General features: G+C 32.7%; 1 protein-coding gene across 2 annotated transcripts in view; it reads right to left on the reverse strand.

Moving 5' to 3' along the window:
- NLGN4X (neuroligin 4 X-linked) overlaps nt 1-20,058 on the reverse strand; it is a gene marked incomplete at both ends in the record, with an annotated part of 135,588 nt that overhangs the window by 47,240 nt on the left and 68,290 nt on the right. For both annotated transcript variants that reach the window (XM_084306533.1, XM_084306532.1), the window contains one exon: nt 16,750-16,902. In XM_084306533.1, the coding sequence (XP_084162659.1) occupies nt 16,750-16,902 (153 nt within the window). The remainder of the gene's footprint in view (nt 1-16,749; nt 16,903-20,058) is intronic.

Here is a 20,058-nt window from a genome sequence, read left to right on the forward strand (position 1 = left end):
ATATAAGAAAACTCATTTCCATTTGTTGCTTTCAAACTATATGGAATTTTACAATATTTTTGTAACTCAGTCACCCCATTCTGACAAATCCTTTTTATTTTCTGCATTTAAAAGCTTGGGAGACAGATAGATAGATAGATAGATAGATAGATAGATAGATAGATAGATAAAATGTATTGATTTATTTTTCTTAAAGGTTAGATGCCAAACACTGGGACTATGTCTTCTGCTTTCAAAGCTGTTAATGCTGTCAGGTCTTTTCCATGTTTCTGATTTGAGGTGCAATGTTCCCATTATATATTGTGTACATTGTCCCTTCCAGGGATCTTGTCAGGATTCCATTCATTCAGCATGTCTTGCATTGTAAGTGACACCAATGTGTGTATTATTATACCAATTCTGTTTGGTGTTTCACACATATAATGTCATTTTTATCTCCATCTTATTACACTGCTCCTTCAACCAACTCAGGGAAGGATACATGGGTGAAGAGGCTGGCTAACTATATCAGATAAATGTTGTATAAAAAAATCTGTATTATTGGGAATCTGCTTTAATTTATGCTTAGTAGCTTACCAAGCACAGAAAAGATAACTTTTCTTTAAGATAACTTACAAAGTTTGTTGAATATATTTACATAATTTGATGGTTTGTAGAAAATGACAAATTATTTCCTGTGAATAAAAATTACTTGTAAAACAGTCCAAATCAAAAGGATGGATACACCCCCCCACCCCCCACCCCCATCCCCCAACAGATAATTCCAGTCTGAAATGCTATTTTAACAGTGAAAGAAAGTGAAAGAAATAGCACCTCCTTCAGGTATCTACAAGACAATATTTATTTTCAGAGTCATTCCCACAACAGATGATTCTGAAACATCTTCAGCCCTTACCCTTGTGTTGCCAGTTATTCTGGTTAAAATAAAACAAAACAAAACAAAAACAAAAGAAAAAAAATAAAATAAAGAGTTACTTTCTTCAGTGAAAAGCCTGTATTTCAAATTCTATTATACACAAATAGTAAGCTCCTAAATATTTCAGGTCTCATGGAGGCTAAGAGAGCAGGGTTTCCCATAGTGCAAAAAAAAAAAAAAATTTACTGTTTCTCACATGTTGATTTAAATTGCCATTACTAGAAAATGAGACTGCTGAAACAGGGATTTTTAAACATATTTTTAACAGGTGTAGCTTTCAAGCTTCTTAATATTTTTATATTTTATTTGTTATATTTTTATATTTTATTTAGCACAGTATAAAAATATCCTTTCTTGTCTTTTAAATGACTCTCTTAATATAATCAGCTTTATCTACTGTAATTACCAATTTCTGTAAAAGTTTTTGACAGAACATTATTCTCTTTAAAACTCAGTTGATTAGTTGATTTTTATTTTATTTTATTTTATTTTTGGTATTCCTTGATATTAAAAAGGAGATACTTGAATTAAAAAGGAATGAAAAAGTACAATTTTGTTTATGGCATTTTTTTTCTTTCCTACAAATGTTTTAAAACTTTTCAGAAAACAAAAATTCCTTAGACCTGAGATCATGTTTTGAATTAATGTCAGAAAAGTTTCAAATATAGATTTATTTATCATAAGCAACTGCTGGAGCATGAAACATCACTTTGTAGATCACCGTCTCCTATCAAAAAGATAGCCAGAAACATTGAGAAATTATTTTTCTTCTTTATTTTTTTTTCCCCTTTGCACACTGAAGAGAGCAGAATTTCTGTAAGAAAAAGTTTGTGCATAAATGACAGGAGCATATACTACATTACCTTAGAAATTTTCATTGATTCTAAATTGAATAATCCTAAATATTTTATCACAACTACCATATGTATATATTTCACTAATAATTATAATAATATATAATAATAATATATATTATATATAATATTATTAGTGAAATATATATATAATAATATATATAATAATATATAATATATTATTATAATTATATTATAATAATATATTAAAATAATATAATTATATATATATTATATTATTATAATATATAATATATATATATAATAATATATATAATAATATATATATTTCACTAATAATAAGGAGAGGAGAGGAGAGGAGAGGAGAGGAGAGGAGAGGAGAGGAGAGGAGAGGAGAGGAGAGGAGAGGAGAGGAGAGGAGAGGAGAGGAGAGGAGAGGAGAGGAGAGGAGAGGAGAGGAGAGGAGAGGAGAGGAGAGGAGAGGAGAGGAGAGGAGAGGAGAGGAGAGGAGAGGAGAGGAGAGTCATATTTAACATGGACATCATATTGAGAACACAGATGGAGTGAATATTTGTGTTTCAGCAAGAGTCCACTAACTGTTTTTGTTTTTGTTATCCCATGATACATTCAGAGCAGACTAACAGCATGACATGAGAGGTAGCTAAGTTTTCTTACAGGAAGCCCAGGAAGTATATTGTCTTCCTGAAGGGAACTGTTCCTATATTATTTCATATATATAAATAATCTATACATTCAGGATTTGAGTTATGGGGACAAAAAAACAACCTTAAGCCAATACAGCTGCATGTGCTTTGTAATATCTTATACAATGTCCCTATTGCTATGGTACAAGTAGCTGCTTACAGGCAACTTAAAAAAATTTGTTTAACAACTGCAGGTCAGCATTACTACTTCTACATTGTCATCCGTTTTTAATTTATTCATCTTTTTCAAACAAACACACACAGACACCAAAAAAGAAAGAACAACAACAAAAAAAGTAAACATAGGAAACATAGGATATAATTAACTACAATACAATTACAATATACTGAATAATACACTGAACTGGATATAGTTATTTGAATATGTGTGTATCTCTAGCTGATCCTGCAGTTTTCCTTAATAAATAAATAAATAAATAAATAAATAAATAAATAAATAAATAAATAAATAAATCCCATTCTGAATACCAGAATGCTGAATAGATTCTAACTTCTGCAATTGGACTCTTGAGTACAGTACCTTTCTGCTGAATTATACTGCTTCAATTACATCATTTAACTAATGCCATGTGAGATTGAAACTAACCAAGTGACCCTGCTGAGAAATTTTTGGTGCACTCCTGTTTTTTGAGTAAACAACAGTAAAGATGTTTCATCTTACAAACAAAGGGAAGGTGCCTGGTTGTTTCCTAAGTACAATATAATTGTATATTTGCATTATACAATTGTAATATATAATTGTATAATTGTATATAATTGTATGTAATTGTATATTTGCATTGGGTTTACATGGCAAGGTTTTGGTAGCGGGAGGCTACAGGGCTTCTAAATGTAAATTTTCCTCTTTAAGTTGACATAGATGTTCTAATATATGAGAATGTTAATATATAATTATTTTAAACACTGTCTTTTGACAGATGCCCAGATAATGGCAATTAGTTCCTTTCTGATGTAACTGATACGTAACTGATTACCAGGCTGTGATATTTCTTTATCTGATAGATTTACTTCCTGTTATTATCTTTGTAAACAATAGAGTCAAATTATTAAAAGGAAAGGAGGACCTTCTGTGCAGTAAGAAAATATGATAGCTGTTAGGGAAGCAATCTGAAGGTGAAAACTGGATGTCTTAAACAGAGAGGTAAAAACAGGAGGACTTCACAATGAATGCGAGACAAATTTGTCCTACAGATTATTGAGTATATTGAATGTAGTTATGAACCAGAAAAGTAATTCAACATCTATGTTACTTTAGCAGGCATACAGAATGGATTTTTTTCCTCTCTCTCTATATATATATATATTTAAAATTTATTTAAGAAGACTGTATTTAAGCTAAATCTCTAGAATGTTTTTCATAAATGATGTCCTTGTACACATCCTGTATGAAAGACCTAAAAGGGAGGAGGTAAACTACTGACTTTTAATTAAAATAACCATTATGAAGAGAGGGATTATTATTATTTTTTTTAATAACTTTTTAAAGGCGGGTTATCCAGTCATCAACACATTTAGAAAAACAGAAGACTTGATTCTCTTGATTCTCTCAGAATCAAGAAACAGAAGCTTGATTCTCTCTTATTAGGCAAAGGTATGGCTAGCTGGCATCAGTAGGAACTATAAAGATGTCAATAAGGTTTGCTTGCATCTGAGCCTTGACTACAATCACATGAAAAAAATCAAATAAATGAGAGTCCATATGTTTTCAGTAAAGCACAGGTTTTCTTTCTTGATAAAATAGCCAATTCTGTACATTTGACAAGCAGCAAACATTTCCATGAAGCAAAAGAAAATGGTTAAAACGTCTTTCCTTTAAACATGCATTTTTAACATTTGTATATGCAGATAAGTCCATTTCTGAAAGAAATATAAAAAAAAGAAAAAAAAAAAAAAAAAAAAAAAGCATAGCCCATCTGCAGAAGAAGATGTAAACAGATCAGAGAAGTCAGGTTGCAAGCTGGAAGTTGCATTGTACCTGCATTATGAGGTCTGTGAAAGTAAAGCTATTCAGAAGATTCTGGATCTGCTTGTGCCAATCTGACAGCCTCCAGCAAACAGAAGGGAGCCTCTTTTTGCTGCTTACTATATTTCTGTGGCATTACCAGTTAGGAGCAACAGTCACAGGCAAGGAAAGCCCTTGCATTGGACAAACCAACCACCAGAAAGACAGTTACTTTCCCAGAGACTTTATGATGTAAATTGAATAAACATGTTCAGAGATCCTCATTATGGCTGGACAGAGAAAAGCAATTTACGCGCTTACTATCACTCTTCTACTATGAACAAACAGGTTTGCTTCATTTATCAACCTATAACACAGATTAGAAGAAAAGGGAAATCTTTTGCTTCCTTAAGAAGTCTCCAATGAAGCAATGTAATTCCTCTCAAGAGCAAAGGAAAAGTAGAGATGAAATTAGGACCTTATGAGTCATAGTTTGTTCTATGTTCTATTCAACATCTGCAAGCTAACCTTTATTCAAGGATATTCAGAATTGAATTTCTTGTATTTTTATCAATACAAGTCTATGCTGAAAAACAACTGAGTCTAAGATATCTGTATTTAACCAATGTGTGTTTGATTCCTCCTGTTTTCCACAGTAAGATAAAAATTAAAATTAAAATAAAATAAAATAAAATAAAATAAAATAAATAAATTAAAAAAAAAAAAAGTAAAATAAAAATCAAAAAGAGAAAGAGAGAGAGAAAACCTTTTTTTTTTTTTTTTTTCCCTTTGTAAAAGCAACAGGGGAATATTAGCAATAAAAGGAAAATTATTAAGTTCACAGAAAAATATCCTGAAGGATTATAATAGCTAAGTGATCTGAACTAAGTTACTTGTGCCAAAAGAATAAAGCTTTACTGGTGATATTTTTCCCTAAAAGATTCCGAACAGAAGGAAAATTTAATTGATTGTGTTTCAGTAGGACAAACAAAATTTCACTGAAAGTAAATGGGTTTGAAATTTTTGTCATGATTGATTAGTCTTGACCTGGTAATGGTTGTAGACTAGACTATCTTCTGTGAAAATCAATGTATTCTTTTATACCTTTCTACTGTTTTGAAATGTATCATAGAATCACCGAATCATAGAATATTCTGAGTTAGAAGGGACCCAAAAGGATCACAGAATGGATTGGGTTGGAAGGGTTGGAAGATCATCTAATTCACCCCCCCTGCCATAGGCAGGGATGCCACAAAGTATCAACCAGTCCAAATCCTGGCTCCACACAAGACCACCCAAAAATTAGACCACATGTCTGAGGGCGTTGTCCAAATGCTTCTCTAACTCCAGCAGGCTTAGTTTTATGACCACTTCCCTCAGGAATATTTCCTGTGTGTGCCTGACCTCCCTCTCAGTGACCTTTTCCTAATGTCCAACCTGAACCTCCCCTGATGCAGTTTCATGCTATTTCCTGGTCCTGTTTCTGGTTACCAGAGAGAAGAGATAATTGCCTCCCCCTCTGTCGCCCCTCATGAGGAAGCTGTAGGCTGCAATGAGGTCTCACCTCTCCTCTTCTCTAGGCTGAACAAACCAAATGACCTCAGCCGCTCCACATATGTCTTTCTCTCTAGACTTTTCATCATCTTTGTTGCACTATGAGTGACCTTTAGACACTGTCTAATAGTTTTATGTCCTTCTTATATTGTGGTGCCCGAAACTGCACACAGTACTCCAGGTGAAGCCGCATCAGCACAGACTAGAGCAGGACAATCACTTCCTTCAACCATCTAGCAATGCTATTCTTGATGCATCCCAGGATACAGTTGGGCCTCCTGCCAAGGAATACTGTTGACTCCTGTTCAACTTGCTGTCAACCAAAATCCTCAGGTCCCTTTCTACATGGGAAGGGATCCCTTTCCACTGTTCTCCAGAGTCTTGTTCCCTAGACACTACATATATCCAGGATTGCTCCATCTCACGTGCTGAATCAGACACTTGCTGTTAAACTTCATGTGGTTTGTGATTGCCCAGCTTACTGACTTGTCAAGATCTCTCTGCAAGGCTTCTCTTCAACAGAGTTAACGGCTTGTCCCAATTTAGTGTTGACCATAAACTTACCAATTATGTCTCCATGTCCTGCACTCAAGTCTTTTATGAAAACATTACAGAGAACAGACCCTAAAATGGAGACAGGAGGAATGCCACCAGTCTGATGGTGGCTAGTCATTAGTAGGGTTCATCATTTACCACCATTAAATTACCATTTATTATAACACTTTGAGCTCCAGACATCAACCAACTGTTCACTCATCACATAATGCTTTTGTCTGGCTGTGTGCTGGACATTTTGCCCAGAAGAATACTATAAGAAAAAGTATCAGAAACTAGGCTGAAATCCAAAAAGATTACATCAGCTGGCTTCCCTTGGTCAACTAGGTGAACTAAAAGAGTATTAAATCCATTAACTAAGAATGCGTGTTTTCTGTGACCAATGTCTGCATTGCCTTTAAGGTGTTTTTCAATAATTCCCAGAATTTTCTTTTCCGTAATTTTATCAGGCACTGAAGTGAGACTGATAGGGCTGTAATTACCAATGTCTTCTTTCTTGTTCTTCTTGAAAAATGGAACGACATTTTCTAGCTTTCAGTTGACTGTGACCTTTCCAGATTCCCAAGACCATAGCAAAATAATTGAGATGATGTCATCCCATGATGACATCAACCAGCTCTTTGAGCACCCTGGGATGAATCCCATTGAGGTCCATAGACTTATATATATCTTGCTGGAGTAGCAAATTCTGCGGGTCCATCATCAGTGTTGAAGACAGAGGGAAAAAAGGCATTAAACATCTCTACTTTGAGTATGTCCCTATATTTGAGGTGACCATCCTCATGAATTAATAGACAAGTGTTATCTCAGGTTCTCCTTTTGCTACTAAGATACTTTTAAAAGCTCTTTTTATTGTCCCCCACAGTACTGGCCAGCTTCAACTTTAACTGAGCTTTGGCCACACAAATCTTCTCCCTGCAATGCCAAACAGTATCTCTGCAGTCCTCACATGTCACCTGACCTCTTTTCCACTGGCCATACACTTTCTTTGTTGACCTAAGCTCTAGAAGACCCCTACTCAGTCAAGCCAGCCTTCTGCTCTGGGTGATTGACTTCTGCCATTTTGGAATTGCCTGTTCCTGCACTCTTAGGAGGTGGTACAACCAGCACTGATGAACCTCAATGTCTTTAAAAGCAGATTCCCACGAGACCTCACTAACAAGTTCCCTGAGCAGTCTGAAGTCTGTTCTTCCCCATTTTGGTATCACTTTTCCTCTTATCACTAAACGTTTTAAACTCATCTACTTCATGGTCACTATGACCAAGATAGCCACCAATTGCCACTTAACCCACAAGACACTCTTGGTTTACAAGTAGCAAATCTGAGAGGTCACTTTTTCTGGTCAGCTCTCTTAGTATATGTATCAAGAAGTTATCATCAAGTTGTTTTATGAAGCTCCTGGACATGTTTGTATCAACTGTGTGGTATTCCCAGTTTATGTCTGGCAAATTGAAGTGCCCTATAGGGACAAGGCCATCTGATCTAGAGGTATCTCTTAGTTCCTTAAAGAATAATTAATTGGTGTTACCATCCTGGCTTGGTCTATAGGGGACTGGCACAATGACATCTGCTTTATTTGCTTGTCCCTTAATCCTTAACCAGAGGCTCTCAACCATGTCATTGCCGAAGTATTTTCATAGAAACTCAATTAGCTATGGATGAGATTTGTAGGGAATTAGGTAACTACTAGCTATTCAAACATAGGAACATCATTTTCACAGAGCACAAATATTTACAATCAAATGTTATTTGTTATAAATGGAGCACAACTGAAATGTGAAAAAAATATATATTTTTGATAGTATATCAAATATAGAATCACATACTTAAGTAAATGTTAAAAAAATCTTTAACATTTCTAGAAAATGAACACAGACCTATGCAACCTACTTGGAGAGATTTGATTTTCTTAAACATACAAGATCTGATTTTATGTAATCTAATGTTATAGCAATGAATAAAACTCTGGTTTTAGTCTCTTCTCTTAAGTTTCGATAAAGGCTATAAGTGCTTACTTTACCATTTCCCAGATACCAAAGGGGGTACTTAGTTTTAGGTGAATACATAATACAATCCACAGATAGCTTGGGAAACAAGAAACAAATAAAAATTGAAAACTCTGAAACCATTTTTTTCATTGTTGTTTTTATTATAAGTCCTCCCATTTTTCCTACTGTAATTGTATTACATCTTGCATCATTATATTTTTTTAATCAATCTAAGCTCTAAGTGAACCAGTGTTACCATAGGAGACCTGGGACTAATGAATGCCAAAAGAACACATTTTTATCAATTCCCTAAATGGAAAACATTTAGAAGGCAGAAATGAAAAGATGAAAATTGATGACTTTTGTCAACTGCTGACCTTTACCTGAAGATATCTACTGAAGAACTCACTTAACATCTATCACTTACGTTTTATTCATTTAATACTCAGATTCCTTGTATAGATTTAGGAGCTATTCAAGGCAAAAATTAATTGGCAGTTCTGAAACAGAAGCTCCATAAACACACAGAGAGGTTTTTTTTTTTGTTTGTTTTGTTTTGTTTTTCCTCTCTGTATACTGTGATATATACTGGCTTGATAGGTTACTGAAAGCAGTTAAAATATTTCAGTTTTTCTGTGTCCATCAATTTGTCATTACAAGGAATGACAAAAAGGTCTGAAATAATTAAAACAAAAATGTGTTTGTTTTGTGTTCCTTCCAAGAGTACATCTCACTGGTTGGTGAAAGCATGCAACTTTAACTCTATGACCCTTTGCACACTGCTCCCCTGCCTCCTCAGAAAAGAATACTGCCTTGTTACAGTGAGTGAGTAACACTTTACATTTTTTCTTTTAATTTATGTATAAACATTGCAAAACCCTGCAAACAGTGGAGGACTTCATATAAAATGAAGGTTTTAACCTGTTTTTCTTTTGTTCAGCCAGAATCTTTATAATACTATTAAACTGAAACATTTAAGATTTATGTTAACATTTAACATAACTGAAACATGTAGTTCCTGTCTACAAAAAAGGTACCTGCAGGGGAAAAAATCTGGGGGAAAAATATATATATATATAAAATATATAAATATAAAAAACATACGTATATTATATATATATAATAATGACTAAATTGATATACACTAAGGAAAAAAAGAACATTTTCATAGTCACTTCTCAAAACATAAATGTGTTTATATTAATCTAGATAGAGCAGCACTTACCTTGATATTGCTAGAAACGCTCAAATGATGACTGCTACTGAGAGAATTACCTGAAATTCATCTTTTTAAACTTTTCATTTTTATGTTTTACAGCATCTTTTACTTTTCTGCTCCATTGACAATATAGTTTATGATAAAAAAAAAAATATTTTCTCACAGCATTCTTGACTAGTTCAATCAGCTGGGTTAATCCATCAAGCCTGGAAGAGGTAGATCACATTGTACTTGGGTAAGAGGAACTTTCATTCAAAATAGTATTGCTAAACTCCAGTTTTAACAATCACATTTCTAAGAATGTGCCCCTGACTACTGATTTAATTACCTAATCTTGTCAAGAGTTTTAAATTGTCAGATGATTTCAGGTGCTAAAGAAGTAAATCACATGAGAGCAGAACAAGCTATTAAGAGCTGTTGTGATTATAAGATGTAATCATAGTGCTACCATGCAGTCTTTCTATGAAAGGAGTATATCTAATGTTAGAAACTCAATTAATATGCATATAGCTTCTGTTGATACTGTAACTTATGTACTTGCTGCTTCTCATGTTTGAAACAGAAGATGTAGTGGCATGACAGTCTAAAAACAGTGGGATATGTATGTGATTTCTCAGCTGCGTTTGTGCAAATCCAACTTTGTGACCTAACAACAGGTTATAAATAATAGAACAACAACAACAAAAAAAAATAATAAAATAAATAAACAAACAAATAAATGAATATCAAATACAATAATTCTGATGTACACAAAAAATGTGTTGGTACCAACAGAAATAACATTTATCCATCATTGATGGGAACTAGTTTTACTAAAGCAGAAAATCACTATGGTAACACATTAGCTGACACAGTTGTTGGACAACTAACAGGGGAGGCCAGGGACCAACATAACCAGGGAATAATGTGCATGAAGCTGAAAGATGTAGGTAACACAATGTAGTGATGCGTACGTTGGCATCAATGATGTAAACAATCATTATAAGTTAAATTGAGTTTAAACAAAACTCCTTTCTTGTGTAAGCACTGAACTGTGATTTACTTTGCATGCTCCAGCTCCAGGGTCATTTCATGAGTACTAATCTACCTCTGGTGCTTTCTACCAGCAGATCACCTTTAAATTTCTTGTACTAGTGGGCACACACTGGAGATAAAGAAGGGCGGCCTGGAGGCACAAAGAGAACAGATCTGCATGTCTCAATTTCGAAAAACAAAACAAAAACTAAACTAAACAAAAACACACACATAAAGGCGTCATTTTGCTCAACAGCTACACTGGTGAAGATAAATCTTGAATCTTACAGTATAATACTGTACAAACACTGTGAATATGAAAGAATTCAGTTCTGTTCTAGGTGAAAAGTGAGGTCATATACTACTCATTTCTTTGATTACCTCTGTACAGCTTCCAACATATATTTTTCACAAACTAACAATATGTAAAGGTACTAATTAAAATGTTACCTTGAAGGTTAGATTTATTAACAGTTTATAACTGCTTACATCATTCATGTTACCTGGGAAAATTTCCAAACTGCTATGAGGAAACTGGTGTTTTATTCAAGGTTTACCTGAGTAGTCACTGACTCATTAACCTCTCTGTTTCAGTAAGTTAAATTATCTCATATTCTGCTTACTTAAACTATAGTGACTTTTTAAAGAATCTGTAACCTACATAACATTTTACATCACCCTTTGCAGTCCACAGATGTGCTTCTGGTCAGTCAAAACCTAAGCAGTTCATTTACAACGTATACTGTTTCAATGTATTTGTGTTCTAACCTGCAAACCAAACACTTAGTGAAGTAAAGAAAGATAAAGTTCTCTATAACTTGCATAAGTACAGAGACTCCTTGTAAAATAAATTCTGATTTATATTAAATTGCCTAATATTTATAGAGAGCTGTAATTACATGTGGATATAATTTCTGTTAAAAGGTAGCCCAGTCTTTCAAGACTGAGTACTTAAAATGCATGTTTATTACCGTAAAGGAAGGAGAAAGAAAAAAAAAAAGTCCATTCTTACCAGCATGATTTGGAATTCTAAGAGGAAGAAAATGTTAAATTCTAAATGGTGTCCATAATGCTAAACAAATTTTATAATTTTGAACTCTGAGTGTGTCTCATTTACTACATTAGATGTTTCATTTAATTCTGGCTTCCAAAATATGATTCATATTTCTAGAATTCATCTCATGTTTTGGCTGTAATAGCTCACACAAGAACATCAAGTTCATATTTGAATATGTTAATTATTTTCTGAAGATTTCTTCCATTTTTATAACACTGCATCTGAATTTAACTGCATAAAATAATTCTGGGGTGTTGGGGCTTTGCATTTTGCTGTTGTTTGGTTGGATGGTTGGCTTGGTTTGGTTTTGGTTTTGTTTTGTGATTTTTTGTTCTTGTTGCTTGGTTGGTTTGTTTGGTAGATGTGGAGGTGGGGGAAGAAGGGAGGCTAGATTTATGGCTTTCTTTCCAGAATTCTCACTCCTATTTTTCCAGATTTTGTTTCTACTGTTACACAAGCTAATCTGGGGCTCAGCATATTCAAGTGTCCCCAAGAAACAAACAATTCAGGTCATGCCACAGCAAAACAACAGTTTTGCTAGGGGAACCAGAAGTTCCCCTTCTGTGTTTTGTCTGTTACTTAACCCTGAAAAAGATGTTACCACAATATTGATAGCTAGGTTGTAAATATATATATAGCATACCCACTAAGATTAAGAATTTGAACAATAACAAATTAAGCAATATCCAAACTGAGTGAGTCAGGTTGTTCTAACCATCTTTCTTCTGTAATACCATAACATTATTAGACTTAGGATATCTGTTTTGCCCAATCATCTAACTCTTCTGTATTTATACTTTTTTTTTTTCAGTTAAATAAGTCCTTAAGTAGTATGGGATTTTTGAAAATTCTTTTTTTTTATTATTTTTTTTTATTATTTTTTTAATAGCTTAAATATATAAAAAAACGCCATCCTACACATTGCTCAAAGCATGAGTTCTGGGCTGGAGGGGCAGTAAGTTTTAGTATTTCTGTGTGGTACAATGCAGAATTTATCACAATATAGGAGCACTGACTTGCACTTTCAAAATTTCCAATTTCCTTTAACTTTAACAGTGTCTTCTCTCAGCATTGTGGTGATGCATTAGTGGGAATGAGAGATGCTGAGTTGGGCAGTCAAGATCTCCCCAAACCCTAAAGTGTTGTACAATGACTTAAACGTGGCACAGCAGCACTACACTGTGCATAGTACCCATATATTGTGTAAAAAGGAAAAGCTAAACCTCTTCTATTTTACTGTCTCAAAGGATCCTATCCAGGAGATGTATACTCAAAGGGAAAATATGGCCTTCTAAACAATATCTGCAACCCATATTACCACTGTATTCATCCTTAGGGGTCTCGAAATCCCAATAAGAATACCAGCAGTACTTTTATCCAGAGGAATCCAAAAAAGAAATAATAAAAAGGTTGGAAAGTCCTGTGTCCAGCTGTCTGTTATTTTGCCATAGTGCTGCTTGAACACAGAGAAAAAGTTGTGGTACTTCTTTGCAGAGCAGCTCCGCAGTCCTCCAAAAGAGAGAACAGCATTTCTTATCTATTTTGGAGATACAAATAAATATTACTCAGAGCAGAGTCCAAAGGCTTATTCTTAAGTCAGATGCAATAAGAAAAGACAGAAATGAAGCTATTTGTCTCTCTCAGCCAGTTATAATTATTTATAGATCACTGTGTCTCAGCTACTGCAATTAAAGTCTTCTTTTTCTGCGTGGGATGCCTGCTTTCTGGTTATTACTTAAGACTAGAAGTTTCAGTATCTCAGTTATAGCCAACAGACAACCAGACTTCAATCTATAAAGTATTATCTCCACAAAGATGGGGAAATCTTGTCATTGTGGTGCCTGCTAATATTTAGTTTAAAAACTTGAATAATGGAGTGCCATCTGTTATTAGACACAGATCTTTTCAAAGACTTTCAATAACTTATAAGGTGATCATAGATTAATGATCAAAAAATTAAACAATAATTATAATAAACATTATATATTTAATATATACTTATCATATATTTATTTATATATAATTAAAGATTATATTATATCCTGTAGTAAAAGAAGCAAGTATAGTTTATATTCTATTACCTTGACAAAAAAATCATAACTATATATGTATTTCTAGAAGCCAGACACCTTGTGCCAGTGAAGAAGAGTCTGGTAAAGCAAGTGGTTTCTAATAATTTAAATTTCCCCTCATCTATGAAGATGCATTGTCAAAATACTGGTTTCTTAAACATGTGCAAACACTGTTAACAATTTGTTCTCCAGTTTTCTGTCACAGATAAATTCCCAGGACCTCAAGCTGAAATTTTTCTGGCTAATATTGTACAGTGATCATCTACATAGATTTTCTATCTGCTGTTGTTAATGACAAATATAGAATGAAAGGAAATCTACTAAATATACCGAAATTATAGAACTAACATTTATGATAGTAATAATAATAGTTGGGTACATTCAGGTGCAATTTTTCCAAAGGAAAGATACGTATATAGGGGCTTCAGTAACTCATTATGATGTCTGACCAATGCAGTGTGTATTTCCCTGTCACAGGATATGATAATAGCAATAGAATTACCAAGTCCTGTCATTTTTGTCATGTTTGTATGTGTACTTGTATGTACAAACTCACAAATGAAAAGGGTTTGAAACAAACCTACATAAATAAATATATGTTTCATAAAGAATCACAGAGCCATAGAGTCATAGAATCATAGAACGGTTTGGGTTGGAAGAGACCTTAAATATGATGTAGTTCCAACCCCCGTGACATAGGCAGGGATGCCACCCTGGCATCAGGCTGCTCAAGGCCTCATCTAACCTGGTCTTGAACACCTCCAGGGATGAGGCATCCACAACATCTCTGGGCAACCTGTTCCAGTGCCTCACCACTCTCTGAGTGAGAATTTCCTCCTGAAGAAGATAAACTTCTGTGCTAGATACAAATACTGCCAACCCCAAAATGATATTTGGTAATAATTATATATATATATATATATATATAAATATATATATATATAAATGAATAAACATGCTTTTTTCCATATGCTTATTTACTTTAATGTTCATTTTTGATGTTTTTTTAAAATTTATTTATATTTATATATATATACGTATAAAATATTAATTCGTAAAAGAAAATATTGCAAACTTCTCCTTCCTTTAGATGGATATGTAAAAGCTGGACAATTAAATATCTCTAGCAACGTCTGTATCCTTCAATACATTTTGTTAAAAAAAAAAAAAAAAAAAGATAAAAAACTTTAAATAGAGTGTTTCAATAAACTGTTTTGGTGACAGCTATCACGATGATCCTTGGGCATACACTTTTATTTATCAAAAAACAAACAAATAAACAAAAACAACAAAAAATGTTTTGTTGAAGCTTATATACATGTACATAAAAAACCTGTTGTGTCTTTTTTTTTCTCCTTTTTTTTTTTTCTTCTTTTGGGTGTGTTTCTGAGTACTATGACTGCACGTATAAATACAAAAAAAAATACGTTTATCTTCCTTGCTTTATGTATAAATCTTCCTCTAACTTTGAAAAAAAAAAAAAAAAACAAAAAACAAAAACAAAAACAAAAAACAAAACAAAAAAAAAAAAAAACAAAACAAAAACAAACAAACAAAACAACAACAACAACAACAACAACAAAAACAAGTTATTTTATATTTGAATAAGAGTCAAATTCAGGGACAAAAATAATCTCTTTGTTGTGATGAGATAGAACATTGCTTAATAATTCAGCAAAAGAAGATTCTTCTGTTCCAAAACAGTACATAACAAGAACATAGATCAGCTTTGCTATCAAGAAATGATTTAAAATCTTTGTAAATCAAAAATGCACAATTAAATTGCTTCCTAAAATGCTGGAAATATAAGCATACAGGTGACAAAAAGTAGCTCTAAAGTCTGCTATGATGAGCAAAATTTTAGCTTAGTTTTCTATGGAAAAGAAATAAAGAAATGAAGCTTCATTAAATAAAGCTTCATTTGGAGAAAACCTGCTTTTATATGCTTGTTTATCCAAAAGATGGAATCACAGAGAAAGCAGAAAAAAGTTTTCATCTCCTGCCACGTGGATACCACTGCTGTTCTAGCTACAAGTGCAGAGCACAGCACTGTATGGGCTGCTGCAGGGAAAGTTAACTCCATCCCAGCCACACCCAGTACATCATGGATCTAAGGATATTCTGTTATTCCCGATAATGCTGAGAGAAGGAAAAAGACAGTTTAAAAGGCAGAAATTAATTAAATGTTTGAAAGACAGTAGTGTTAATTCATTTTAACAGTATAATTCATGTTTATAATGTTCCTTATGTTTAGGAAGATAATTCTATATCACTCCTTGAAACCCCTTGACTCCATTTAACCTATAACATAAATTCCATCAGTGTATAAAGCCTCTTTTTTTTCTGTATTAAATAAAAATTCTGGCCTAAAACAAACATGCCTACAAAAATTGCAAATAGTAACATCCTTCTTGCTATTAGCAACCATTTTGAAACAAGTAAGTACTCATTCTTGATTAATTTTCTTCTTTTTTATGAGGAATTCAGGATATCTCAATGATAAATAGACACAATTCCCCAACAGTTGTTAAATACTGAACAAAGAGCATATATGATATGATAAATTGAAGGGAAACCAGCACTAACTTCATTACAAAAGTCCAGTAATTTTTGATTAATGTGAAAACAGCCGAGAAGACAGCTTGGTGTGACGTAGCTTGGTCCCCAGAAAATACTAAACAACATTCAAAATGATATAATGCAGTCAAACTATCCACCAGCAAGAATGTTCTTTTTATAAATAAATAAATAAATAATGGTTCGAGGATTTATGATTGATCAGTAGATCTAATAAACATTCAAATATCTCTATCTGACTGGCTATTTAATGAAAATACCATCTAAGTACTTCAATATATGTATTTATGGTGATGAAAAAAAGTGCCACTTACCTAAAACCCCCAGCCTGTAATTGAGGGTGACAACAATGACATTTCCATAACTTGCAAGAATGCTCCCATCAATCATGTTGCCAGTACCCTCCATGTAAGATCCACCATGGATATAGACCATAACTGGTTTCTTGCTGTTCTGATCATGAATGTCTGAAAAAATTCAAGTAAGGAAAACATAATAAAGTAATAAAAAATAATGAAATATAGGATTAACAGTTTATAAAACTGCTAAAACTATTCTTAGCTGTTTCTCATGTTTTCCATGTCATCATCACCACTTAAAACAGCAAGCTTACACAGTTCCTATAAGCCTAATATGTTTATATTTTAAATATTTCTCTTTGTTACTTCAAATACTATTTTCTATTAAATATTTTCAGAACACCCTTAGAAGTCTTTAATATTACAATAAATTAATTCAGATGTAAACACTTAAATGCCTAAATAGAAAAAAAAAAAAAAAGAAAAAAAAAAAAAGTGGAATAATCTTGTATTTTTAAAGTATTCGAAGTCAAATATGTTCCAATTTAGAAATACTAATACATAAATAATAACAAAATTACAATAATGATCCATACTTTCCTATTCCTCGCTGAGATACATTTGTTGAAATTATATTTCCAATAGTTCAGTATCAGATAATATCACAAAATCAAATTGTTCTTATGAAAGTAAACATAGGAAACTGTTCATTCCTTTTAGATAGCCCAAGAGTTAAAAAACACAGAGAATTTAACTGAGTTTACAACCCAGGTTTTTTTCTGTTTGTTTGTTTGTATTTGTATGTAAATCAATCACTGTCTTCTATGTCATGGTTTACCACATTGTAGTAGCTAAGCATTAAAGAAAATCATTAAATCTATGAGCCTGAATTATATAGCTAATCTTTTGTACACACAGAAAACCTATTTACTACTTTGATACAGATAAACAGATGGATTTCTCTAAAATAAGTTAAATGAAATTGATAGCAATATTTTTATACTTCAGAGTGAGTCATAAAGATGCACTAACCAATGATTTGGAGTATATTTAGGACTATATTTATATCTCTTCCTCTAATAATAAAAAATGTAGGCTCCTGATTCCGGAGATCAGACTAACTAAATTAGGAACTTATGCTCTACAGAAACAGTTGAAATATGGTCTAAGGTTAAAAAACAGAAGGCATTTCATCAAGCAGCTGTTAGAATTAACTATATGTGGAACTAATTTGAACATACTTAAAGGTAAATTATGGCTGGTCATATTTATACAGCCAATTATTAATTTCCTCATGTGCACGCACAATCCTAAATGTAAAAAACATCAGTTGAGTACAAAGAAAATATGATTGGTTACCAGTGTACATCTACCTAGACATAAGAATCTAAGGCTTGTTATAGACTCCACCTTGTCATAAAAAGATACATACTCTACGTGTCGTATTTTATATGTTGTACTTGAGCAGAAGAACAAAAAGCTTTGTAATTATTTTAACTACAAGAGTAATGTTACTATTAAACAGGTCATGTAAAGCAATGAAGTACATTTTAATACATGTATTTTTTTATTTGTAAATTCACAGAAAAGTACATGAAAAAGTGTCTCGTGCAAATTTTAAGCTAAGCTCTCAGTAAATGAAAGTGATAATTATTTAAAACAATTATTTGTGGTACAGAGTAACCTTCACTTTCTCTCCCCAAAGTCTCATGGCATGAGTTGTTGTATTTAATATTTTCTTATTACATAGTTCTTACTCAGAGTTTAATCTTTCACTACTGAATTCAATGGGAGATTTCCTCTTCTCCTTCAATGGGAACATGATTGGCTTCAACATAAGGGAAATAAGCTTTATGTTTTATGTGTTTAGATCTAAACTGGATGTCCTTGTTGATCAAAAAATTATAACTGTTTATAAAGTTTGAAAAAATCTGAAAAATGTTTTCATCATTAAACATCTAATGGTTTTAGAGCAATTTTATTTTCACTTGCTATTTATCTTTAGCTTAAAAATTAGCTGCACAATTTGTTATAGCAAATAATGATACTGTCATTTATAAAAAAGCATAAATTGAAGAGAAATAGGAAGAAAGTCAGAGAATAATGGAGTAACTTTGCTCTGTTCTGCAGAGCATTTTTATATTATAAGAAATAGTGCAATTCAGCAATGGAGACTGTACAGTCAAGGGCAACAAGTGTGAATTAAAGACCAGAGGTTTTTATTATGGTATTTTATATATGGGTAAAATAGCTAAAATTGAGATGATCTGCCAAGAAAAAAAGGAGATTAAAAATCAACCTCAACACAATACATGTGGTTCTAAGGGGAACCAAGAGGATAAACGTTCCAAATGTACTTGAACTGGTGTCAGATTGAAGAAAAATATAAAGGCACTTTAGAAAGGCCAAGCAGGAGAGGAATAAGAGATGGATTGCTCCAAATCCAGAACAATAAACTTCCCAAGGCTCCCATTTGCTCATTTAATTTGAAAATATTTGTTCTTAATTTGGTAAGTACAAAGAGATTATAAAATGACAGTAACTTTAATGAAAAGGAAGGGTGAGAATAGAGGAAGATTTCATGACTTCTTTCTATTTTAGCGTATCCTGCCTTTGCTGTGCCAAAGCAAGAAAAAAGTATTTCCTTGTAAAACTTTTTTTGGGGGTACTTCACTGTAAACTTTAACATTTCCTTTCAGGAAATCCAATCTAAGACTGAAAGATGTCAATGAAAAAGATTGTAATTGATTTCAGTGGGAATCTGCTCATAGTCATAATGAATGTATCTCAGAGGCTAGCTGATTACAAGCAGGGAAAAAATAAATAAAATAAAATAAAATAAAATAAAATAAAATAAAATAAAATAAAATAAAATAAAATAAAATAAAATAAAAAATATCAAAGATAAACCATGATGCAACAGCATCCAGTACAGTATGTGCACGGGAGAAATGATGGAAATGAAAGAAAGAATACATGTGAGGTCTTTTCATGATTTTTCAAGCACATGAATTTACAAAATGTATAAGAGAGAAAAGAGCACATGCCTGTTTTCAAATTCCATTTTCTCACCTAAGAAAGAATGGTGGAGGGGGACAATGACAGTACATATTTTTAAATAATATTTATTACTCACTTCACACATATTTAGGAATAACCTTTACACATATTTTACAGGGGAGTTACATTCATATGTTAAATTGGATTTTAAAAAGAAAAACAAAGCAATTTTTAAAGAAGAAAATAAAGAAGAACACTGAAGTGTGCTTCTGCAAATAAGTGACTAAAAATCATGTTGAAATAACAATAACAATAATAACAATA

Source organism: Netta rufina (genome assembly GCF_964035555.1).
Source record: "Netta rufina genome assembly, chromosome: 1".
Classification (NCBI taxonomy): domain Eukaryota; kingdom Metazoa; phylum Chordata; class Aves; order Anseriformes; family Anatidae; genus Netta; species Netta rufina.